The sequence below is a fragment of the Leuresthes tenuis genome, unplaced genomic scaffold, assembly GCF_036924035.1.
Source record: "Leuresthes tenuis unplaced genomic scaffold, fLeuTen1.0.hap1 SCAF_21, whole genome shotgun sequence".
Taxonomy (NCBI): Eukaryota; Metazoa; Chordata; class Actinopteri; order Atheriniformes; family Atherinopsidae; genus Leuresthes; species Leuresthes tenuis.
Window position 1 is genome coordinate 27,514,438 of NW_027325375.1, and position 25,598 is coordinate 27,540,035.

A 25,598-nucleotide genomic window follows, 5' to 3' on the forward strand; every position below is an offset into this window, starting at 1 on the left:
CTGTATGAATTCTGTGTAAATCAAGCTTTAAAATGGATAGTTTCCTGCACAGTTGGGATGTTGCTGAATGTGCTGCACCCTTCGTGGGACCCCTGCTCCCTCCCACGTATCAGGAACTCAGCAGCTGTTCAGATGCATTGTGGTTTCCCAAAGACGACACCATGCCCCAGACCTAATTTGTTAATTAATGAAACTGAGCCAGCTGCGGTGCTGGAAAATCTTCAAAGTTACCTTCAGGGTCCTCACCAGCTGACACTGGAACAAAAGAAAGCATGTCCTCACACAAAAGATGTTTCTTGTAAACAGTATTTTTTAGAGGCATAAAAGGCAGACAGGACAACATTTACTGTTCATTAAAATTGGCAAAGACTGACGTAAAGTACAAATATTAATATCCACAGCACTGTAAAATAATCGGTTCTCTACACAAGGTTTGGAGGCATCTCAAATGGTTCATTTTAATGCAAATGTGGATCGACAATAAGAGGTAAAGACGCACATGTAACCTTCAAAGTCGAGCAGGAAAGATAGTAAAACGCAGCTTTGGCAGGAATGACGATATGCATGCAAACAGTAATTTCATCTACTCTGTTACTGCCTCTCAGAGGACAGGAGATGGGGTGTTTCCCAGCATGCACCGGGGGAGAAACAATCGTAAACATAGATTTACCATCATATAATTGTCATTGTGGGATCTGGAAAGATGGAGACTTTAAACACCAACCAGGGAAAAATCGCAACTGAATCAACATTTGGACGTTAATCACTGGACGCCGTTGGGATGAATTTATGCAGATGTGCAGTTTGAAAAACAAATGACCCACAAATAAGTTTTCATAAAGAATTGCAAACATGAAAGACTTGACTCGACCAACAATTTCCAATTTGATATCTTTAAAAAAGGACAAAACGAGGATTTTAAGAATGCAAAAAAAATATGGTATTTACCGACTGAGGTGCTGCCCACGGTTACAAAGATGTGTACAAAATAAAAGTTCTGCAGTTATTTTTAAGTTATTTAAAAAAAGATAATCATAGTCCACAAAAAGTAGTCCAATGACCTTCACAGTGATGGCTGTAGCTTCCTTCAGTCCTGGAGATCAGAGCCTCAGAGCGACCGAGTGCCTTACTTGAACAACACAGTCAGCCCAACACGTGGCCCGTGTCTGACTTGGGATGCGTTCCTCGGTCGGCGCACGGCCGACCCGAGCTCCATGCCGTGCGGTTGTCAGGTAAAATGTTCAGGTGTGAGCAGCAGGTTAGTGTCCCGTGTCCAAATCCCTCATGTATTCCTGAAGCGCCTGGAGCCTTGCATCAATCTCTGACAGCTCAGCACCGGTATCTAAAGAGCTCTCTGGGGTTTGTGACAAAAAATAACAATTAGTGCGGTGGCAAGATTCAGCTTTATTTCAGTGGCAGAAAACAGGTTTAAAAAATACGAATGAGTTACCTTTGTCTTTATTTCTCTGTGTTGGTGTACTACATAATGGTTTTCTGGTCAGAAGGCCACCTCTAGACTAGAACAGATAAAAAGCACTTTTAAGGCAAGAAGCTTCAGTGTCCTTCACACCTGAATTTCTCCCCTGTATAAAATATATATATTAATCCTAAAAACTATTTATTTCTGTATCATTAAACATTACAGTGCCCAGATATCTGAAGACATGAGCAAACCTGAATAAAATGAATAAATCTTCTGCGTGTTCAAAAGGAACAATCAGGACTGAGGCTGAGTTAAGTCAAAGTCAAATTTGTAGCACATTTCAAGCACAAAACAATTCAAAGTGCTTTACATAAAATAAAAGCATTGCAGCGGAAAAAGCATTAAAAATATACGAAATAATATAAATAGAAATAAATAAAATAAAATGAATAAAAACAAGCAACAGTCTCGATAAGTTAAAAGATATCGTGCAGATTTCATGCATAGACGCACGAGAAAAGAAATGTTTTTAACCTGGATTTAAAAATGTCTACATTTGGTGACAGTTTAATCTCTACTGGCAGTTTGTTCCACTTGTTTGCAGCATAACAGCTAAATGCTACTTCTCCAGGTTTAGTCTGGACTCTGGACTGGACCAGCTGACCTGAGTCCATGGATCTAAGAGCTCTGCTGGAGTTTGGAGTGAAACACTGAGCCTGTTCACACATGTTGGCACCAAACAGATTAACACACTGATTAGTTTACAAAAAAAAATAAAAAATACTCACCCCAGTAGGTCCATTATAAGTCTGTTTCCTTCCTCTGCACACAGAAAAAATGGAAATAAAATAACTGACAACTAAAACAAGATGTCCCACCAAACCTGTGCAGTGTAACTCCATTACCTGAACAGAGTTTTGGCCATTTCATCCATATCCACTAATGAGCTCTCAGAGGAGTTCCTGCTGCCTCTGTGCTCCACAGACAGACTCCTGCCTCTGCTGCCAGACCGGGCCGCCTGAGGATAGGCCTCTCTGGAGCGGGAGCGGCCCCTCTCAGGGATGATGGGTGATGTCAGCATGTCCCTTCGCGTCTTCCTCTGTCTGACAGAAATCAGTGTAAAAGGTGTTGCTCTCAGCAGCTGCAGCAGCATTAAATACAGGTCTGTTGCCAATGGGTAAACAATGCGAACCAACTTTTTGAATTCTGCCTCTCTCTGTCTGCGCTGCCTGTCTTGAATGTAAGCAGTTGGGTCAAAGCGTGGCACCCGGGACCCTGTAATGTGTTTTTTCAGATTTATCAGTCAGTGTCTGATAACTGACAGGAGGATTTTGATCATTGTGAGCAGAGCTGGTACCTGTGGGCGAAGGTGACGGCCTGGGTATGCGAGCATGAGGACCCGAAGAGTCTGCTCTTCTTCCCCTTTCCACCGACCTATGCACTCGATCCTCTGTCCGTTCTCTAGACCCTGAGCGTGCTCTTATGTTGCCGTAGCCAGACCTCCTCTCACGGGAAGCAGAGCGATAAACTTCCCCATCAACTCGAGAGCTGATGTGACCAGACACAGGAGTCACTCTGCTGCAGACACACCAGGAGCACCACATGAGCTCAGTGGGGGAATAACGTCCAGATGTCAAGGGTTTAGTCCAGAATTGAGGAAAATTAATGAATGAAGAGAAAGAAAGTAAAGATATAGTACACGCTTAGATTGTCTAACCCTCTCCGTAGTAAAGCCAGTTCATTGGTGAGACTTTTAACACGAACACGTAGCGCACACTCAGAGGCCCTCAACTCCTCCAGCTACACAGGAAAGAGGAAAAAGGTTAAAACCTTTTTAGTAACGAAAGAATCAGATCTTCTCCTGAACACCTTCACCTGCTCCATTAAGAGTCGCTGCTCCAGGCACTTCTTGCTGGTTGACCTTTGACCTTTGGCCCTCTCCTTGACGAGCTGCTCCTCCAGTGCCTTCACCACATCCCTGATCCTCCAGTCCTCTCGGCCAGATGTGGAGCCACTCCCACTTATCTGCAGCTGCTCCAGAGCTTTGGCCATGGCTTCCTTCTCTTCTTTCACTGCTGCCAGCCTTTAAAACAGTGGTCGACGTCAAAAGAAAGTCCCAAATCTTTTAATATTGCTTTACGGTGAGAGATTAGACCCAACTTACTCTGCCCGTAGCCTCTGTATTTCCAGATCTGCAGATTTGTTTAAGCCATGAGAGGTGAGAGCACTGAGCTCAGCCCTGAGGGTTCTGATCTCCTTCTGTAGGGCGGCTGGGTCAGGCTTTCCCACATATGGCAGCGGCAGAGGGTAGTGGATCCTACACATACAAGTCGAGACATCTTAATACCCAATCCAATAAAAATGGTAGATGTAAATATTTTAGCTTTAGCGACAGACAGACACAAACCTGTCAAACTCCACAGTATATATGAGGATGAGATATCTTTTGGCAGTGAGAGCAGATGACTGCTGATGGCTACGAGGACGGCTGACCACTCCTGCTTTTCTGTTGCGAAGCAGCTCCAGATCAGCATAAGTCAAGAGGTCGAGTGTAACAGAATCACTCGTCTGCAGAGAAAAACTATTTATCCAAATGAACTTGAGGGGGGAAAAAGTATAAAACATGTAAAACGGTATCATGACACAGGTATTAATCATTTTTCATGTATATCTTATTCTGTACATCATCAGTTCACTTTGATGACTTCATACACTCTTTGTCTCTCTGTCCATGCGCGTCAGTAACAAGGCGACAGAGAGCTCGGGATAACGGTGCATTTTTCACTCATGTGGAAGCGTTGAATTCGAATGAACGAGTCTCCTCCTCAGCTCAGACAGCCTCAAGCGAATCTGTCTGTTCAAATCTTCCTACTGACTTTGTCCTCCCTCTAAATCTTCAATGAAGTGTATCTGTGTGAACAATCACGCGTACCTGTCTAACAGCCGACTCCAACATGCTACAGAAAATCGGAAACTGCTTGAAGTTACCAGTTTTGCGAGTGAGGTCTTCAATGTCTTGGGAAAAAACAACAACAAACAGAAATTTAAATAGCACGACAGAGAAAACCTGTATGTTTTCTTCAATACATATATGCCACTTACATGCAGGATCAAATTCCCCTCTCCACTGATCCGCTGTCAGCGAGTCGGAGATTTCCACTGTCAGCACACCATTGTCCAACTCTATCTTGACAGAAAACTCCACTCCTCGAAACGCAATATCTTCCATCACCTCAGAGCCCTCTTCCATTGTCTTGGGTCTGTGTTGGAGGAATTAGACATTCCTATAAATTAGGGGCAAGTGTTTAAATTACAGCAGTTTTAACAAGCTTTTATACAGGTCAGATGTCACATATTTTCCAGGGTTTTACAGGAAGTGTGTACTTAATCTACACCGCAGGTCAGCAACATTTTTTTGGTAGTAAAAACACCACAACTACGACAGAAAATTACATCTTAAGTTAAAAACAACATGTACAGGTAGGATAACCTTTTTGTTTTTACCCACATTATTGTGTTTTTATTCCCGACATAAGCTGGCTGACCTCACCGCCTGCTGTTATCTAAATGCACCGCATGGGGCGGTAGCGAGCACAGTTCAATTAAAAAGGTGTTTTTTTTACATGGAAAAAAGTTCAATTTAGTGGACCACATCACAGATAAATCACTAGGTGAGGTCCAAACCTATCCAAAACATGTGGTTTAAAGTGTAAGTTGTTAATCGTGTCTCCGGTGAGGAGTTAAAACGCTGTTAATTTCGCGCTTGACTTCACTTTCTCTCGGAATTAAATCTGTACAACACTCATCCTTTGCCGCAACGTTAACCGTAACGTAGACTGTTGAAATAGTTTATGACTTATGTCTTTTGAACATAGGCTCAATGACAGTGATAAAAATAGACGTCTGACATGTAATGCAGTTTTCCTCTGCTTCTCTGTGAAGAGGGCAGCTAGCGAGAGTGACCGTCTTCGCTCTGGTAACGTTAACTGACCATCGTTAGCTACGGTTAGCTAGCAAGGACGTTACGGTTAGCGCAAGTTGTGTCAAATTACTCACGAATTACTGTTGAAACGATTAGTTTCTGACACATATAACGCTATTCACTGAAAGGGGGGAAAGCGCCAAACAAACGTACGTTAACGCTACCTTTTGGTTGCAGAGATGGACCTTAGTATGGCTAGCTTTCAACAGACAGCTTCTTGTTGGATAAACATCGCGGGGAGTTAGTTGAGTGAAGTAAATGAAACAGTTAGCCGATTGACTGGTGATGCTTTCAAGTCCCAAACAATTTGTAAGGCACCGGCACCCTGTAGACTGGAGCGGTTCAACAACCGGGAACCGTTAAATTCTTCTTCTCTACTGGAGTCTGCGGCTGCTGCTCTTCTTCTGCGGCATGATTGACGGAGGCTCGGAGTCTCTCAGGCAGGTCGCTGCCCTCCAAAGGCACCGAACAAACATTACCAGCATCTGCAAAGCACATGATGAAGTTACAAGAATCAATAAAACAATGTGAAAGGTCTGCGTTAAAATGTATTCTTCATTTTAATTTTGATCAACGTATGTTAACATTACACATATAATTTATTGGGCTGTTGTAGTTGTATGAGTGATCCTGTCCCTCCTTGTTCATATTAGAGCTGCCCTTAGAAACGTTAAGAAACGTATTATGTTTTAATGTGAATGTTGGTTTTACTAACAGATTTCTTATTTAATTGAGTTCACCAGTTTTATTTCATTATGTGTTGGATTGTTGACATTTTTACTGTACATCACTTTGGCTGAACGTGTTATTTTAAGTGTGCTCTATGAATTAAATTGACATTTCAATCAGAAAAATAAGTTATTGGCTTTACCGTAAGAACAATTTAGCTTTGTGTATCAAATAGCAACTAAATAAAATACAAATATATTTTCAAATGTTAATGTGATGGTGTCCTTTGATGAATAATAGCTCATCTTGAATATAATTCTGTTGTATGGTTTGCAGCCAATAAAAGACAGTTGCACTGGATTATTTTCTGATCTGTAAAAATTGTGGAGATCGGTCACTACATTTTGAGCAACATTCTAAGAAAGAGCAAAAAAAATTCCTGTGCTGATAACTTTTTCAGTAAGTAGTGTCAGTCTTCAGTTGAAAATAACTGTCCTCTGTAAATGTTTGATAAGCACGACCTTTGTTCTGATTCTGTGGAAATGTAGTTCATCCATATGTGAATTTAGTTAGTGTGAAGTCTTGGGTTTGTTCTGGCTGTAATGAAAAAACGTGGAGAAAAAAAGAAGAAAACAGCTTGTGCCTTGTGTGCCAAAAAATATGACATACTAAGGTTTATTTTGAGTTTTAGTCCTAAATCAGCACGGAGACACAAATAAATGGTGGGACTTGGTGTCTTCTTTCTATGACTCCAAAGAAATTGGGCTGCAAGCACTCGGACGTTTAGGTTTGTGTATCTGACCTCAAAATAAAAGAAACACCATTTTGATGTAATCTAACTAGTATAATCGAATGGGGCAATGTTTTGTCACCAGGTGCAAATGTTGAATGTTTGAAAATCTTTTGCGCAAATTTGAACAAATTTGTATACAGCGCAGTACTAAGTTAGGCTCCCCCTCACAACCTTTACTTTGAAGAGGAGCTGCTAATTGCTTAAGAACAGCCTTGGACTTGTAATGACATCTGTGGAAAGATGATGGCTGTTGACTGCTCTGATGCCCCACTTTTGTGGAAAGTGGGGCATCAGAGTCCCAGCAGGCTGTGTTGAACACCAGGTACATGCAGCAGAGGGAGACGGATCAGCACACAGATGTCACCCCACTTCTGGGTTCTTCTGATTTAACACTAATCCGAACGAGGCCGTCTGGGTGTTCAGATGTCTTAAGAACACATTTCGTGAGCTTGTCTGATAGTTCTGAACAGTCAAGCTGATTTGTTGAATATTTTTTATAAAAACTACTGTATATTTCAAATGTAAGATGAACATGTTTTGGCTGATGTTGGCAGGCTTTGGGGTTTACTGTCCTAGTGCCTGAGGAGAAACCATTCTGTAACAACAGTGCTCGTACGGGTTTTCAGTAGTTTCTTTACACCCAACCAGTTTTTTCACTCCTCACAGCCATTGCCTGCACATGGACTGGCCTCTGAAATTGTTGTGCTGTCAGAATTGAGGGAATAAATGCAGTAAAGCAGTAAAGAGCAAAAGCACAGACAAAGATGCATTAAAGGGGAAAATGTAGTTAGTCACAGTATAATCTAATACTGCAGAAATTAACTTAAAGAACAGATTGTATTCAGAAAATCAGGTCCACAATTCAAGCTGAAGAACCTTTGATAATCAATTGGCCGCCTTTGTAGCATCACAACCTGGACTTTAAATGGATATATATTCATATATGTATTCATATATATACAACAAAGCTGGCCGGGTAGGTGGAAGGGTGGCCAAAGCTATTGCTTTTTGGAAGATAAATGGTGCGTATTTTTCACTGGTTCACTAAAATACGTTGGTGAAATTCCCCGAACATGTGGACGATGAGAGATACTTGAACCTTTTGGCCATCAAGGAAATTACCAGTGTGTGGTGCAAGCCCAAAACCTTGAGAACTTGATTGAGAAATGGTGCTAGCATGTAAGAACTGAACTAATTTCTTAAAAATAAAACCTTCACCTTCATGGCTTGTGACACACTGGAACACATTATTTAGACAACACTTTGATACTTAAGAGGAGCATAATGGCAATTTGTCCTAGTTCTTGTCCAAGTTCTCTTGTATATAATGTTGATATGTATGATTCAGACTGAAATATCTCCCAAAGTATTGCTGAATTGTCTCAGAATGTTTAAAAAACTTGCATGTTGCTTTGTTGATCCTCTGACTTTTCTATAGCATCATCCTGAAGTAAAAGCTAATGCCATGCAAGTCCTCTACTGGTTGACCATTTGAGAAAAATGACATCAAGCAGGGTGTAATTGTTGCTTTTTTGCATGTCAAGGCAGATGTGCTCTGTGTCTTCCACACCTGTCTGCTGCTGTCATTGAACCATCAGTCGGCAGTGGAGGGAACCCCTGCCCTCACCTACAGCACCGAACAAGATTAAAGGGATGAACAAACAGAGAAACTGATGGTCGTACTCAATAAATCCTCCCACACAGTCTGCAGCAACAACAAAAAGCCCTCTCAGTGGGTCTGGAAGCTGCGCCTCAGAGGTGGTAAAGAGGGACGGATAAAGATATGTTTGCATCCTCAGATTTACTTAGCTGAAGTGGCGAGCTTTTTGTCCCATTACTACTGTGTTTTCTCATTGATAAACCTCAGTTTGGATAATTTGTGAAGACTACATAATCAGGATAAATTCTTGGACCCCTGCCTGATAGATGCCCCTAAATGATTTGAAATTCCCAATTATCTAATCAAATCACTCAGTCAGACGTGGTCGTCAGAAGTGATGTTAATTTGAGATGTGAGGGGAAAATGCTTTTAAAATGGAGAGATGAAGGCACCAATCAGGGTATGCTTAAAAGAGGAGGAGGAGGCTTCTGCAGGAGATGATGATGTCAGTGTGTGACAGATGAAACATCAGACAGACTCCCAGTTTCCACAAAAAAAAGAAGAAAAAAAAAGGAAAACCTCAAGGACTCGCTCTTGTCATTGTTCAGCAGATCCATGGAATCATTGCACGCAAACCATCAGCGCTCAACGAGTTGACTCTCAGCAAGTCAAGGTAATTTGTGTTTTCTGCCTTGATTGTTTGAGGGTATGTGGCATGTGGCACGTGCATCCTAAATGGTAAATGACTAAGATGTTTTTATCATTAGTGTTGTATTTACTTACCAGTCTTGTTGTCCTTATTTGATTATTTGGCATGTTTCTAGTGTGAAAAAGCAAGCAAAGTGAGGTAATAACATTTTTTTCTTACAAACATGCTGATCATGTGACTCTCTTTTTGAAACAGACGACACTCTCTTTCAATCTGTAATTTCTCAACTAAATAATTGAAGCAGCCCCTCAGTAATCTCCTCCGAGAGATGTTTTGTAGTTGTGCCACATGCCCCGCTGTACAAAGATGAAAATGCATACATTTTGTGTGGCAGGTGTATTGTCCAGAGTAAGTTTGTGACTTGGCAGCGCTGGCGGGGGAGGTGCATGTTTTTACAGGGGTGTCTCTGTGCGGCTGCTGCACTCATGGCTCAGAGGAGGGCGTCAGGTGGCTGCTGCTGCCCCAGAGCACCTATGAAAGAAGACAACGCTCGGTTCTGCCTGTTGGCCGGCCTCATCCTTCTGTACTTGTTGTGCGGGGCTGCCATTTTCTCAGCGTTGGAGCACCCCTTTGAGATCCGTGCCCGCCTTCTCTGGAAGCAGCAGCTTGACAACTTCACCAGGCGATACAGGGTCAACCTGGGTGCCCTGCACACCCTGCTGCGGCAGTACGAGGAGGCCAATGGAGCTGGGATCAGAGTGGACACATTGCGGCCACGTTGGGACTTTTCTGGAGCTTTCTACTTTGTGGGCACTGTGGTCTCCACTATTGGTAAGTGTTCACTTTGAAAAACTATACATTTCTATGTTCAATTGTTCATGTTGTACCAGTTTTTTTTAAAGCTATGACCATTTAAAGCAACACTATATAAGTTTGTAAACCTTTAAATTGGTTCCACTGATTTCTTTTTAAATCACATTCCTGTGCCTGAAACTGCCCTGGAGCACCTGGAGGCTGAGGCACTGCAGTTCAAGACTTAGGTTTCCAGCCCTGCACCACATGGTTTTGCCTTAGTGTCACTTGACACTTTTCTGGGCTTTTGATGCCTTGTTTGTGACCTCTTTAACATGACAAAACCTGAATGTGTATGGCAGTACATTTGCAGGACTCATACAGAGATTTGTTTTTATGAGATTTGTCTTTACAACCCATAACTGTAAGTGGATCTAAAGAGCCAAATAAACTGCCAAATTCTCTTTCTTTAACCCTTTTCTTTGTCTTTTCCAGGTTTTGGCATGACAACACCTGTGACCATAGCAGGAAAAATTTTCTTAATCTTCTATGGTCTCATTGGCTGTGCAGCCACCATCCTCTTCTTTAACCTTTTCCTGGAGAGGATCATCACCATGTTAGCTTACATCATGCGCTGGTGTCACGAGCGTCGGCTGAAGTGTGGTGGAGTCAGGGTGATGTCGAGCAGGGAGGTGTCGTCTGGTGAGGAGGACAGCCTGGAAGGCTGGAAACCATCCGTCTATTACGTGATGTTGATCCTGGGAGTGGCATCTGTTGTTATTGCATGCAGTGCCTCCACCCTCTACAGCACCATGGAGAACTGGAGCTACATTGACTCTCTTTATTTCTGCTTCGTAGCCTTCAGCACCATCGGCTTTGGAGACCTGGTGAGCAGCCAACGAGAGCAGTATGAATCTCAGGGGGCCTACCGGCTCGGAAACTGTCTTTTCATCTTAATGGGAGTTTGCTGCCTTTACTCACTTTTCAATGTGATTTCCATAGTCATCAAGCAAACTCTCAACTGGATCCTGAGCAAGCTGGTCTGCTCAGGGCAACATAAGCTCTGCTCCTGCTGTACACCTGGGTGCTGGTGGCTCTGCTGCCCCTGCCTCCAGAGCAAAAAACACAACCAGAGGCATCTGCCTGCACATCTCAGATCAAAACGCATGAAACGCAACAAGGTTCAGCCCGTCTCATCCCACTGCACCGCAGGAAGACACCGCTACACAGATGGTTCTGTGGAGACCGTGTGCGACAGCGAGACGGATGTTGGTGCAGTGGCTGAAGTATACGTAGGCCGTCGTCTCTCGGGAGAGATGATCTCTGTCAATGAGTTCATGGTGTCTAATAAGGTGTCTCTGGCACTGCTGCAGAAGCAGCTGAGTGAAACAGCTCATCAGGGCCCACGGCAAAGCTACGGTCATCAAAATGGATTCTCTGCTGGGGTGGGGGCCTTGGCTATAATGAACAATCGCCTACAGGAAACCAGTGTGGACAGATAGCATTAGAGTTACATCTTAGATGTACATGTGCACGTTGATCTGGGTTCGCTACATTGAAGCCCCAACGCAAAACCCTTGAGGAGTAATCTTTTTAGAAAACCATTAATTTATCCTTTCAGCACGACAAAACCAAGTTTGGAGAATTGAGTGATTTTTCTCAAAGTTTCTCAACTTTGACTCCTTTTGTCATAAGCAGCTTCAGTAGAAACCAGCTCAGATGACAGCACATTTCCAACGTGGACCTCGAGAGCAAATAGCTGGCCATTTTGTTTGGTGAGGAGGAGAAAAAAAACAAATACAGATAAAAAGTACTCACCATCACTGTGAAGATAGGCCTGATGTCCATAAGTGATTGACTCATACCAGAGCAATCAGACGAAAGGAGCAGTGAAGGACCACTTTAGGAGGACTGCTGATTTAAGAGTGCTGCACATGTTTCGGACCCCCTCAACAGATGGGGTTGTATGTGAGGTGGTTTTCAATATTAGTCAACATACAAACACAAAATGATCTGTCTCCTACATGTGTAAAATATTTCAAATGTGATTATATTTAGATATAGTTGCTCTAACACCAGAGGAGCTCATAAGCGCCAAGAAAGAGGCATTTTTAATTAGTTGATTGCTCACAGGGCACCAATCTTACCTCCTCGTTGGTTGTCATTGAAATTCATAGCCGTCTTGAAAGAGATCCTGGGTTCTAAGTAGAGAATATCTAATCAAATGTGGCCTGTAGAGGACACTCTTATGCCAGTTAAGTGCTTTGCAAGTAATTGCACCATAAAAAAAAACAGAGCAGAGAGAAATGAGTCCTTCGCTATGCAAAAGGAAAAAAAAAAAATTTAAATTTATTTGATCTATAGCCTATCAAGTTTTTATCTGTGCTTTCAGTCATGGGAGAAAGTTTCCTTTTTTAGAGGTCTAAACTAAATCATCCATTTTTGTCAGAAAAATGACCAACTTCAAAACGACAAGGAAAGATACTTTAATTAGACAGAAATTCTATGTAAAAACAAGTCATCAGTCAGATACTCTTTATTTAGGTTTAAAACAATCATTAATCTTATCATGTAAAGTCTATACACAGAAAATGACTCAAAGACTCAACAATATCTTATACTGCAGATGAAATAACCCGTTCTGTTGCTGTTTTATCAATTACATAAAAGATGAATAAGGCAGCACAGTACATAAACCAATTCACAGAAAAAAAATCAATTTCATGGAAACTTTAAGAATGTGCTTAGAAATATGGTAAATATATAGAAAGACCTGCAAAACATGGTTAGTCAGCGAGTATAAATGCACTCCAATCTTTATGGATATGTATGTTTTGTTTACTGTTTCAAACTCTTTGCGCTGTTAGCTTTTCCTGTAGGAGTAATTAGGGTATAATTAGCTGCATGCTAACTTTTGGCTAGCTATGACAATGTTTCAACACATTTTTCCTTGCTGGACTGTAAAGGCAAACTTAAAGTCTTTATTTTTATTTATATCTATTCTTAAAATATCCTCTTTAAAATAGAACCTGACAAGTATTAACATTCCTGGTTTTATCCAATGAAAATGTACAGCTTCACAGTTGGTTGTAATTCAGTTTTATAGTCTGTCATTTGGGTTTATCTTCGGTACCTTCTGTTCACTGAGTAAGAGGCAGAGGTTTGTTGCTTGGTCTGTGTATCTGGGTTAGTTTAACAAAATATCCCTCTCATATAAATATAAAGTATCAGGCTTTATTAGATCTATTTTTGCATTGTATTTGTTGCCACAAAATGCTGCTTTCAAGCATGATGTAAACGAACACCACTGTCTGTTCACGATCTCCCTTCTTTTAAAATTGCACACACGAGGAAAACAATTTTAATATTCACATTGATTACAGTCGTTCTTCATCTCCAAGAGATAAGATCCATTTGGGCTTCTCAAAAGCTTCCCAGACCCTGTAAAGAAAGGTAATGTAGGAAAAGCAGGTGAATTCACTTTCCACAGTGAAGGGAATAACATGTCTGAGTTTCTCTGATTTATACTCACATTTGGTGGCTTGTGCGTCTCTCTTTGTTGGTAGTAAGCAGAGATAATACAGTTCCTTCTGTAACACACATGTTGTATTTTATCAATACATGCTGTAAACAGTAACACAAAGGCACATGCTAATTTGCATGTCTTACTTGCTCTGTATGCCTCCACCTGGAGGTAATCCAGGAATGACGGTGGATGCCAGGACTGTGAGGACAGACAGAAGGTCAGGCTCCTCCCCTGTGGCACATAGCTCATCATAAATCTCTGTCGGAGATTCAAAAGAAAGATACACAAACATTAAGGCAATTTTAAAGTTTAAAACAAGAGTGTTATCTAACTCGGGCATCTTAAAGGGGGGGGGGTTGTCATCTTGGGCCTGAAATTATCACCATGAGAGGGAAGAGTTTGTACCAACAAAGGTGTACTGTTTCATTTCTGTCCTAGATAATTTATTTCTGTTATTTCCTTATGTATTTGCATTAATATATAAAAAAATTCAGTTAATCCCTGGAGAGTTTGGACATGTTCATTAACCTTAATAATTACTGAATGGTTAAAAATGTTGAAAGCAGACTCAGTTTGGGTGTCTTTAGCTCTGCCAACACACTTTACAATATTTAGTGAAGAACTTTGAATATAAATATCTTTTTTATGAATCAATCATGAGTCAGACATACTCACAATACCATAAAAACAGATATTATAATGTCTAAAAAGGAATTCTGAATAACTTTATCTTGAAACAGTTTTTTAAAATAGACATAAAGAGAGTGCAAACATTTCCAGTAGCATGAACATTATAATTATAGTTCACAGATCAGATTGTCTACAGAACTGAGTTTTGCACCATGAAATGCAACAACCCACTAGCCCAACGCCCTCCACGAAGACACAAGTTTAATGCTGTTAATGTGCAAAAGCCTCCCACAGTTTCTCTCCTGTTCGTGAAGGTTCCTCATTTAGACATGGCATGATTTTACAGAGAAGCAAGCGAGCAGAAAGTTGTCAAATCATCCATAAGACAAGAAAACAGACAACTGAAGATAAGATGAGCATATGGTGATTTTAAACTGCTGATACTTGGTGGGCCGCTGATGATAACTTCCACCACTTGTAATTATTGTTTAGTGTTGCTTCTTCTTCTTCTGTTTGCTCCAGTGCAGATTAAACACTGTGACTAACATCACATCCAGTGGTGCAAAGTGGTAATACAAAAGAATACGGTCAGTCTCTAAAATATCTCATCTGTGTCTCAGCTGCACAGAAAATAAGTGCTTTTATATAACGTCATAGATGGATATATATTTTTCTATGTTTTAAATATAATTTTTTCTACAACAAGCACCTTTAAAAGACATGTTTTCCAGATGATTTAGTTTAAAAAAAGCTAAATGAGTAAATTCTTTGAAAATTCAACTCAAAAGGGGTGAAGAGTACACTTAGTGATAACTATGTGTAGCTGTGGCATCAAATCAGAGCAGTATACTGCATGTGGGTTTACTAAAAAATTAAATGAACATATGTAGTTTGTTGGCTACACTGTTTACAATATTTATGTATTTTTAAAGTATCAAACAGCAGACAATACATTGCATCTGTCAACACGATGTCCTTTGCACGCCATCTGTACCCACACACCTGCCACTTTGGACTCCAGAAGGTCCTCCAGCTCAGCCTCTTGGTGTAAAGCCTCTGCTGATAGCTGGGGGGCTCCAGGGAAGCAGAGCAAGATGATGCTGATGTTGTCCAAGCTGCCCTGTGGAGTGAAGCCGCAAGATCACGGGTGAGTGATGATGCTTGACTTTACAAATGCCAACACACAGAACATTATTCCATCCTGCTTGAAAGGTTTTAGAGATGGATTATTTTCACTTCAAGGTTTGCACACCAGTGTCACACAGATGCAGTGATGTGGAAAATAGAAACTGAATGTGACAGTTTAGGGTCATTGTGCTCATCTAAACTGAAGCTGGGTTACATAACAGAGACATGATGTCCAGAGTGCAGCATGAACTTTCACCATGTGCACCAATAGCCCACATTTATCTGGTGGTGGGGCTTGCTCTTGAAAGAGAATAAGAGAGACTAAATCCAATTTCTCTTCATATATCCCTGGGAGTTATGGTCTATTAGAGTCTATTTTAAATCACTGTATAGGCTATTGTACCACGGACAGCAGCCACTGTTTAAATTGAGCTGAGTCAAAGCTTTCACAGATGTCAGTGCTGCTTTTTCAGTCAGAATCTTTACTTTTAAAGACGATGATGTTGTTCACCGGTTCTAATTGTTCTTATTCTAACTGTTGTAATCAAATTATTGTTCGAGGATCACATGTTTTAGGGTAGCTGAGGTTAGTCAATCTAAGAGAAAGCCACAGAGAAATGCCACTTTACTGGAACATCAATAATGAGTTAAGAAAAATGTCTTCACCGTTTTCACACCATACTATTCATCTATTTAACCGTTCCCTCCTGAATTTGGTTGTTTGCTTCATTTGTTTCTAAATGCTGTCCATATACCATTGAATTGGCTAAGTTGTTTTCCTGATTTTCTTGTGTTTGTCCTGTTACATGGGATTCCTTAAACTGCCATTTGTTGAACTCTTATAACCAGTGCACTCCAGTACTACAGTGCAGTGATTTTCTTTACTTTGGTTTGACTGCCTGAAGCTTTTGGTTCACTACCGCTGCTCTCACGGGGCGCTTTTTACTTGGAGACTGAAAGCTTAAAAGCACAAAAATCTGTCCCATGCACAGCTCAACTCTGTTTAAGTCCAGCCTCCACAACATGAGTCTTATCCCATGAAAAGCCTCGGATTACATTTGTCAAAGATGAATCCTCGAACAAATACACATTGCTTTAAACAGAAAATTGCTTCATAACTTGATTGATAAGGTGTGTGTACAGTAAAGCTTTTTAGCTCTGTAGCTCTGAACTGAACTCAAATAGATAAGATGTTGGCAATCTTCAGCTCGATCCTAAAAATCCACAATCCATTAAGAATTGATGTAACTCAGTGTGAAACTGATTTATAATTATGTAAAATACTTCTGTTCTCACCAAAGCAGGATCACCCTGTAATTAAAAGGGCTTAAAGTAACAGGCTCTAGTTTGAGGTAACACCCTCTGACCTTATAGAGACAGAGATCAATGACTTGAGCGCAGACGTCCCTCAGGTCAGTGCAGACACGCAGTCGGTTGTGGATGAAAGCGCACAGCTCCTCATTGCTGATGGTGTCCCACACTCCATCGCAGGCCAGCACCAGGAACTCATCAGCTGGTGAGCGCTCCACGACACACACTTCTGGCTCCGGTGACACCATTTGCTGGCAAGGTGTCCGGTTCTCTGCCCCCTTGTAGCTGAAGTCTCCCAGGGCTCGGGACACTGCCAGGGATCCGTTGATCCGTTGGAGGGACACCGAGCCGCCTGCACCTTCAATACGCTCCTTTTCCAGAGGGCTGTAAGGTTTGTGGTCTTCAGTGGAGTAGCACACCTGCCCAGACCTGCACAGCATGGCCCTTGAGTCGCCACAGTTGGCGAAGTAGATGTAATATGGCGAGATGAAGGCGGCCACCACCGTGGTGCCGCCCCTCTCCCAGCCTTCCCGACGGGCCACAGAGTGCAGGTGCTTGTCTGTTTGCATGAAGCCCTCCATGATGGCTCCTTTCACCTTTTCAGGGTTGTCCTCTGGTCCAATTCCACCTGTGAGCGCAAAGAGGAGCGAATCAAAACAAAGTAAATAAAACAACACATGAGCACCGTTATAAGGCATCAGATCATTATGAGATAGTGAAACTCAGACATCTATGAGTAAATCATTCTTCTTCATCATATTAATAGTTTTTCAATCGGAAATCCTTTACCTGTGGTCAGGATCTGTCCCAGAAGGTGCTGGGAGCAGTACTGCGCCACCATGCTTCCTGCATGACCATCGAACACAGCAAAGAAGCTCCACTCAGCTAGTTCTCCACCCAGCTGTGGCACACAGTTGTGGAAGTCCTCCATGTTGGCCCTCCAGCCCTGCATGCTTCCCAGGGCGTATGTGAGGCCCCAGCGGGCGCAGCCCTCCTCTGTCAGCTTGTCCAGCACTGGCCGGTCCAGGTAAGGGCTTGGCATGACCTCCTCCCTCTCCCCCTCCCCTGGCTGCTCTCCCTCTGCTGCTCCTCCACGGCCCCCTTTGAAGAAAGAGCTGACCCTCTTCTCTGTTTCTTTCACCAGCTGACGCATGAATGCAGGCATTTCCACACTGCCTTTCCTGGCTGTCCTCATGGCTTTCACGCTCAGCTGATGCGAGGGGAATATTTTTTTGTCCTTGCTCCGGTGTTTGTGGCTGGGACGGAGCGCTGAGCTGTTGGCCTGATTCTGGGCCTGTGCTGTGTCTGTGTAGCCCTGCTGCTCCAGGGCTCAGAGCATGGCTGCCTCAGCTGATGGATGTTCTGTGAGCTGGCTGCTTACCCCCCTTTCCCTTCTCATTTTCCTCTTCTCTCCTCTCCGCCTCTGGAGACCTTACTGATCAGCACTCTGTCCTCCACTCATCCGTTCTCTTTGCTTTGTTTGGTCTCTTCTCTGTGCTGCTGTGAATTCACCTTCTCCCTCGCTTTTTCATAGCATTTCCCTCTTTCATCAGCTCTCTCCTGGCCTTGTTATTTTCCTAGCCTCTGCTGTGATTGGCTGGCTATTTGTGTACACCAATCCCTGCCTGGCTTGCATTGCCACTGTCATGTCTGAGCTCATTCTCTGTCAATGTCCTCCTATCTGCAGCTCTGCTCCTCCCTTTGATGGTAATCTCAACCTTTGATCAGTTGGGATTATGGCTTGTGGATTATAGGACTGTCGGCCATTTAGCAAGTGTGTCGTGGCAAGCGGCTGGTTTGTTAAGATCCCTTTAAAGTGATATTCCACCTTCTTCTTACATTAAACATGCTGATTATGTGTACTGTATCTTCACAGGGATTCTCTTCCTCAATTAAAACCTGAAATAGAAACCATATTAATTCTTTAACTACGGGCCCAGACTCCACTGTTCTTTTCTTGGATTTAACCATTATAATTATGTTGTATAATTTCCGTGTACTTTTTGTTTTTGCCTGACACTGTTCACAAACATGAAAGCTCTGGCCTGAAACACCCTTAATCTTAAGAAAAACTGATTACAGGATGTTTTTTTTAATGATTAATGCACCGCAACATGACTTACAGCTTCTTTCTTTGGTCACATTCCCAGAACAACAGCTTAAATTTGGACAACCAGCCAGGATGAGGTTGCATCTCTCTGCACTTCTCCATGTACATCGATTTAGCTGCAGACTCTTCTCCGGTGCTGACGCTGTGACCAGATGAAAACGGCCAGATGAACCTTTTTACAGCATAATAACTCAGGATGCGCAGAGGTGCACAAGTGTATTTAGTGTATGCTTTAATGACTCTCCTGATTCCACAGTTGTACAACCTTAATTCCCAAAACGTTTGGATGCTCTGTAAAATGTAAATTAAAAACAGAATGTAGTGATTTGCTAATCACATGAACCAATATTTAATTCACAATAAATCCCGTAAAACGTGAAAATGTAACTATTTGCTATCTGATTAGCTCATCTTGAATTGGATGGCAGCTACATGTCTTAAAAAGTTAAGATGGGGCAACGAAAGAAAGTGGTAAAAAAAAAGTGGTAAAAAACACTAAACACTAAAAGACACATTGCATCTAATTAGGTTAATTGTCAACAGGTGAGTTTTATGATTGTATGAAGAAAAGAGCACCTTAGAGAAGCAGAGTCTCTCAGAGGTAAATATGAACAGAGGTTCCGCAATCTGCTTTGAAGACTTTGAATTCTCCATCATCAACAGTACATAACATCCTCTAAATTTTCAGAAAATCTGGAGACATTTCTGTGTGCAAAGGTCACGGCTGAAAGATGCTCATGATCTTCATGGCCTCAGGCAGCATTGTGTTAAAGATAGACACGATTCTGTCATAGAAAACACTCCGTGTGCTCAGGAACACTTCCAGAAATCATTGCCTGTGAACACAGAACCATCCAAATGCAAGTTAAAGCTCTACTGTGCAAAGAAGAAGCCAGAAATGAACATGATCCAGAAACATTGCAGATTAAAATTCATTCAAAATGGACTGAGGCAAAGTGAAAAACTGCTCTGTGATCAGACGACTCAGAATTTGAAATTCTAAACTGTGGGCGTCACATCCTCTGGACTAAATAGGAGAGAGGGACCATCCGGATGGTTATTAGTTTAAAAGCCTGCATCTATGATGGTATGGGGAACTGTAAACTTCATATCTGGAAAGGCATCAATGCTGAAAGCTATATACAGGTTTTAGAGTAACATATGCTCCCATCCAGATGTCTTTTTCAGCACGACCTCATGCTTCAGGGAAATAAATGACTGTGAGGAGTTTTGTTTTTTCGAAGCAATGAGACAGACGAACAAAATGTAAATTATGCCCCCCGTGGATTGAGATGTTGAACATACAAACGATGACTTGTGTTTTGCTCCAGGCTCTGTTCTGTCTCATCTCTCTCATCACAAACAGCTGCAATTGAAACATCCCCATATTTGTTGTTCGTATTTGACAGAATATGCTGTTTTTCAGTGTGAGTCAAGCTTTATTAGAAATTCATTCGTCATGAACTCTGCAGTATACAGCTGGAGCAGATAGCAGCCTACTGACTTGCTTCCTCATGGATCCTGAATGGTGATGATTTTTACAGTAAAAGCTGCTCGTCACAAGCATAGCTGCACGCAGTGGCCTCTGGAGGTTGGCCACCAAGTGGTCAAGGAAGCATGAGAGTCTGAAAGCTGAGGGACATGTACATGCTGATGTCTCAGGTTCCCGATTCTGCGTGTGTGTGTATGTGAATCCACACAGAGTGAATCCAATACAGGATAAAATTAGGCCAGGCAGGCCATATATTGCTGACGAAGCTTGGGTGGCCAAAAAAAGCCCAGGGTGCAAGCCAACAGTGGAAGCACAAGGAAGAGAGGGGAGCAAGCAGGAATCGCCGCTGAAATGGCCACCAAACGTAAGAACTAAAGAGTGTCAGCTTAAAGTAAGATGAATCAGAGCAGTCCAGCTGTCCGGTGGAGGGGAAAAAGAGAATTTATCAGTTTTTCCCTCTGCTGGACGAGTGTGAGCACAGACAGGACGAAAAGGCAAACACTAAGTCCAACATGTCTTTCACTTGTTGGACAGATGGGCTGAGTGGGGCTCGTCTGAATGAGATCCTATCATTGATTGATGTTGTTTGTTTTTCTTTTTTTAAATGTCACACAAGCGAGGACTGTTCAGCATTATCCAGTCAGGGCTACTCTGTTGCGTCTGTAGCTAGGATTAGAGTCAGTTATGGATGAATCATGCATGGGGAAATAACTGAACTGGTGTAACAGCTGAAGTATCTGCTTTACCCGCAGCAGCTTCCTGTGAAAACGTTGCAATGAATAAATGGAAAGCTTCTAACCAAAGCTTGTTTCTTACTCAGTTGTATGTGCATGTATTTTATTTCTGTTAGTTGCAAAATAACTGCTGTTTGTTGTTGTGTTCTCGTAGTTGTTTATGTTTTACACTTAAGATTCCAGATAATTATTCTGAGGTAAAAATGCTAATTTTTTTGTGTTGCTGTGGTAGAATCTAATGAAATAACGGATGTGTTCATATTTCACTCAAAGCATTAGGCAGCACATTAATAAAAGCAGTCATTCAGGGAATCTTTTTTTCACCTCTAACACCTCCTCTTGTGGCAGAGAAATCCACAAAAAGATGTTTTGTCAGATTTATTTCCGAGGTTTGTGATTTTTTAAATTTGTTTTGATGTATCCTCACCATAGTATTCTTAGTTTTGTACCTGTTCTTTCACCTTCCTTTGTTATTATCACTGATTAAGATGACTAACTGTACATTTTTCCTGTCATACAACTAAAATCACAGCTGCACCCTGACCTGTTCTTAGTTGTCAGACAGAAAAGTGTTGCTGCCTTGAATCATCAGTCATTTTATCTCTATTTGTTTGAATTCAATTTAAAAGTCTAATTGTTAAACAATTCTGTTTCACTTGATGATTATCTGTGGTGCATGGGCTGAACACAATAACATTAAAGGTGGCCATACACGTGCCTCTTTTCATTAGAAAGTCCTTTAAGACCCTTTTAATTAGCCTTGGTTTCTATAAGAAATTTTAAAAAAGGTTTTCCCCCTGCTAGATACACTTCACTTCACAGGCATATTTACTGTCTCCTCATGGTATCAGCTTCATCTGAGCTACAGTTTGATTAATTTCTCCTCACGCCTCCTTTGTGCTACCACAAGCAGTCATGAAGTGCAACAGAGTGAAACACTATTTTAAAGGGAAGTGATGCAGTATAACAGACAGAGACCTGTGCTGGATAATCTTATTTATGGAGCTTAAAACACCTGAGCAAGGCCTCACTGACTACAGGCTTTATGATTTTTTATCAGAAATGTTCATTCTCCTTCAGTGTAACTTCACATTTGTCACCATGTTTTGCAGTTGTGGATCTGGTGTACTGGCGGAACATGAGGAAGACCTGTGTGGTATTTACAGGGCTGGTGATCAGTCTCACCAGCCTCTTCCAGCTGAGCGCCATCACTGTGCTTTCCCACATCTGCCTGGGTATCATGTGCATCACCTTCACCCTTCGTCTTTATTATAAACTGCTGGAGCTGCTGCGCTGGAACCCCGGTATCCACCCATTTCAGTGAGTCGAAACATTGGTTTGCTTTTTAACCCTCAAGTCCCTCAATGGATCTCCACCTTTGTAGCAGAAAAAAACATATGTGCACTGTTCTGTATGCTGATGTATATCACTTAAACAGACGTTCTCTATCATAAAGACCTGTGTGTGTGTGACTTTGTACCCAGGTCATATCTGGATTATGACAGCTCTCTGACAGATAAGGAGACGGTGATGCTGGTGGAGGAGGTGGTGCTGCTGATCGCGTTTGCTGTCTCAGAGATCAAACGTCTTCTTTTTATCGACAACATGATCGACTCCATTAAGGTCTCAGTGTGACGATAAAGCAATGACAGACAGAATAATATATGTATGTGAAATGATTAGTGAAGCTCACTTGAAAATGTTTGGCACCATCCAGTGGTAGGATTAAAGAGGACATGCTTTAGTTAAGGCTTTCTAGAATAGGTTAGCATGCTGTAATCTCTGAAAACAATGTTTTCTTCATTCTTTTCTCATGCTGATTTGAGGTTTTACTGCTGAAGATGAGTCATAAAATTTAATTATAACGGCAGATTCTTCATTGAGTCTTATCTAAAGGTCCATAATGTCTTCTCAGCATAGGGGTAATGCTAACATTACTCTTCTCAGCTCTATAGCTCAGTTTGGGGTCTAGAAGAGAATTATGCAAATATCTCACATGCTGAGATAAGTGATGGCAGATCATTAGAACAAATGAGCACATTAGTGCAAAAATGCTTCAAAGAAAAATTAACTAAAACCTCTTTAAACAACAGAAATGCATAGCATTTAATAACTATAAGCACAATTTAAATCAACCCATATTTTCTTTTAGGTTTTGATATTCCTCCCATTTCTTTATATTTTGCCTCCAAGGAGCCAGACACTCATGTAATAGTTCTCCAGGCTTTTTTCTTTAGTTTTGTTAAGCCACTATTGTTTATGGATGGATAACTCAAGCATAAAAGAGGCACCAAACTCAAGGGATGAACCAGTGTTGTGTCGACACATCATGGATATTTTAGCAAAGACCCAAACTGAAGTTGTATCCTTTATCAATTTGTAACTAGAAGCCTGTCACAAAGACTGTTTTAAGATGTATCTACAAAAAAAAGTTTGACAGCTGTAAAATAGCATTTTCGCACCAACAAAGTGATTCCCAGAGTCATTAGCTGAAAACTTGGCATATCTCAGCATGGTGTGCAGTGTGTCCTTAAAACATTTGAAGAAACTGGACAAGTGGAGGACAAAAGAATAAGTGTCAGGCCTAAAAAACTATCTACAGCAACATGGTCTCCATGGAAGGGTGGCTGTCAAGAAGCCATTCTTAAGGAAGAGAAACAGGAAGAAAAGGCTGAGCTATGCCAAATGACACAAGAAGTGGACTGAAAATCAGTGGCAACAGGTCTTATGGAGGGATGAATCCTCCCCAGAGCCCGGACCTCAACATTATTGAAGCAGTGTGGGATCATCTGACAGAGAACAGAACAAAAGGCAGCCAACATCCAAAGAAGAGCTTTGGGATGTCCTTCAAGAAGCCTGGAGAACTATTCCTGAAGACTCCTTAAAGAAATGACAGAAAGCTTGTCTCAGAGGGTTCAGGCTGTGCTGGAGAATAAAAAAGCAAACTCTACAAACTCTCTTATTGCCTTAAAAACTGTATTTCAGTTTATGTTTTTACATGTTGAAATAAATCACTGCACAAATTAACTGTATAAAAAAGTGAGGGGTTGCTCAGTACTTGTTCCTAAATGGGATTTATATCTATATAGCTCAGAAAGATATATGTTCACACATTTCTATTCACATCTTAACTTTGCTACCATCTGTGCTTTTCTTTTCAGTTCGTTGTGCTCCTCTATCTGCTGACCTATGTCGGCATCGTAACCAACGGGCTGACTCTCGTGATAGCTGGTGAGTTACAAATCATGCTTATCTGAGTTTAGAGAAATCAACTTTGACAAGAGAGAGAACACAAACTATAGTGTTTTTTTTAATCTCACATGCTTCATGCCAAAGACCATCTACTCTCATTGCTAAAAGTCATATCACGCTGACATTTTATCACATATTTGACTGGAAGAGTGTGTTCTTCATGCTAAAATTCACCTGTACAAAAGTACAGTATAGTAGTGATATAAATCATTTCTTTTGTTCTTGCTTTTCAGCTGTGATAGCTGTTTTCTCCCTTCCTCTATTATACAAAAAGCAGCAGGTACATTTGTTTCTCATCTATGATTATGATAAAAGTTAGTCTTGCTATGAGTGCACTGACTTGTTTGTAATTTTGGTGACAGGTGCGGATAAGAAGGGCGGCGAGAACGATCAGAGCCTTTGTGAAGAGAATCAAAAAGCTGTAAGTAACCTTTGCATGTTTTTCTCTGTACTTCTCATGTCACGTTCCAAAACTATTTTGCATGGTTTTGTGTTCTGTTTTGTTGCAGGTTTCTCAGTCTGTATGAAACTGTTAGACCCTCTGCTGCCCCGGCACCTGCACCACCAGCCATACCTGCCCCCAAACAGAAGGCCAAGTCAAAGTAACTTGTTGGGGGCATGTTTAAAGGATTTGTGATTTGGAAAATGTTGGAATGGTTAATCCTCTGTGGGGCCGCTGATGGGGTGGCTAATTTCCATCTCTCCACCACGATTGTTAATGGGAGCAAGATTTAAATGATGTTGACAGCAGAAACAAAGCTGCCATTCGCTCAAAGAGAGGGAGGGACTGTGTATGAGGAGGGGAATTTTATTTACTGAGGTGCTCTCTGTAGGCTGCATTTAATGTTACCAGTTCACACGGTCATCAACTCCAAGTAGGGAGAATATTTCTTTCTCTGCGGATGTGTTTTTTACATAACTATTGAACATTGGCTCATGCTGAACTGCAGTTATTAAGGACGAAGCAAACTTGTGTTATTGTTGCTTGATTATTTAGAATAGTTTACTGTGAGCTGGGGAGAATAAGAATGACAAACATAACCTAAAATCAATGAGAATTTATGGGGTTGCACTTGCTCTTTTGAAGTGTGACAAGAAGCTTTCTGAGCATCAGACTTTACAGCTTTTGAGAAATAATGAGAGCATTGTCCTCTGCTCTTCAAGCTCGTGTTGCTTCGTCGGGTCTTAAAGGTTACTTTGTGTTGCTCTTCATTTGTGTAAAAAAGTCACAACAAAACATCTCTGAGGAATCTTTAGTCATCAGAAAGTTACCTCTGAATCTGGATTAGTTGACGCACATAACTGCTGTGCAACAATAAATCTTTTAATCTGTAGATCAGATTATGTAGCTCTAAACATTTTAGCTGTTTATTTAAACCTACAGTTATATATTTGACCGCCAGGAGGCAGTGGTTCACAGGCTGAAAAACAATGCTAACATGCTGCTGCTTTTGCACATTTGTTAGCAAACTCTTGTCTAAGAACACACCTTGCAGAATTGTGCACT

General features: G+C 41.5%; 4 protein-coding genes across 7 annotated transcripts; 2 read left to right on the forward strand and 2 right to left on the reverse strand.

Annotated features, from left to right (window-relative positions):
* Positions 1–11: 11 nt before the first annotated feature.
* Positions 12–5,804, reverse strand: ccdc61 (coiled-coil domain containing 61). Of its 4 annotated transcripts, none has more exons than XM_072374694.1 (13): positions 5,570–5,804; positions 4,526–4,683; positions 4,356–4,438; positions 3,831–3,991; positions 3,588–3,740; positions 3,299–3,506; positions 3,123–3,223; positions 2,781–3,001; positions 2,620–2,698; positions 2,329–2,526; positions 2,212–2,245; positions 1,451–1,517; positions 12–1,354 (listed from the first exon to the last, which is right to left on the reverse strand). In XM_072374694.1, exons 2-13 carry the CDS (start codon positions 4,671–4,673, stop codon positions 1,260–1,262), a joined length of 1,548 nt encoding a protein of 515 aa, XP_072230795.1. In that variant the 5' UTR covers positions 4,674–4,683; positions 5,570–5,804; the 3' UTR covers positions 12–1,259. The 4 variants fall into 4 exon arrangements, with proteins under 4 accessions (XP_072230795.1, XP_072230797.1, XP_072230796.1 ...); XM_072374696.1 differs by having other exon boundaries at positions 2,781–2,998; positions 3,141–3,223; positions 4,526–4,707; XM_072374695.1 differs by having other exon boundaries at positions 3,141–3,223; positions 4,526–4,707.
* Positions 5,805–9,601: 3,797 nt separating this feature from the next.
* Positions 9,602–12,287, forward strand: kcnk12l (potassium channel, subfamily K, member 12 like). Its single transcript, XM_072375434.1, has 2 exons — positions 9,602–9,947; positions 10,404–12,287. Exons 1-2 carry the CDS (start codon positions 9,602–9,604, stop codon positions 11,408–11,410), a joined length of 1,353 nt encoding a protein of 450 aa, XP_072231535.1. The 3' UTR covers positions 11,411–12,287.
* A 110-nt stretch (positions 12,288–12,397) lies between these two features.
* On the reverse strand, positions 12,398–18,075 carry ppm1nb (protein phosphatase, Mg2+/Mn2+ dependent, 1Nb (putative)). Its single transcript, XM_072375435.1, has 6 exons — positions 17,293–18,075; positions 16,560–17,131; positions 15,067–15,184; positions 13,578–13,692; positions 13,441–13,498; positions 12,398–13,349 (listed from the first exon to the last, which is right to left on the reverse strand). Exons 1-6 carry the CDS (start codon positions 17,696–17,698, stop codon positions 13,332–13,334), a joined length of 1,287 nt encoding a protein of 428 aa, XP_072231536.1. The 5' UTR covers positions 17,699–18,075; the 3' UTR covers positions 12,398–13,331.
* Positions 18,076–21,957: 3,882 nt separating this feature from the next.
* rtn2b (reticulon 2b) lies at positions 21,958–25,000 on the forward strand. Its single transcript, XM_072375008.1, has 6 exons — positions 21,958–22,159; positions 22,324–22,462; positions 24,001–24,070; positions 24,325–24,371; positions 24,454–24,512; positions 24,601–25,000. Exons 1-6 carry the CDS (start codon positions 21,978–21,980, stop codon positions 24,695–24,697), a joined length of 594 nt encoding a protein of 197 aa, XP_072231109.1. The 5' UTR covers positions 21,958–21,977; the 3' UTR covers positions 24,698–25,000.
* The last annotated feature ends 598 nt before the right edge of the window (positions 25,001–25,598 follow it).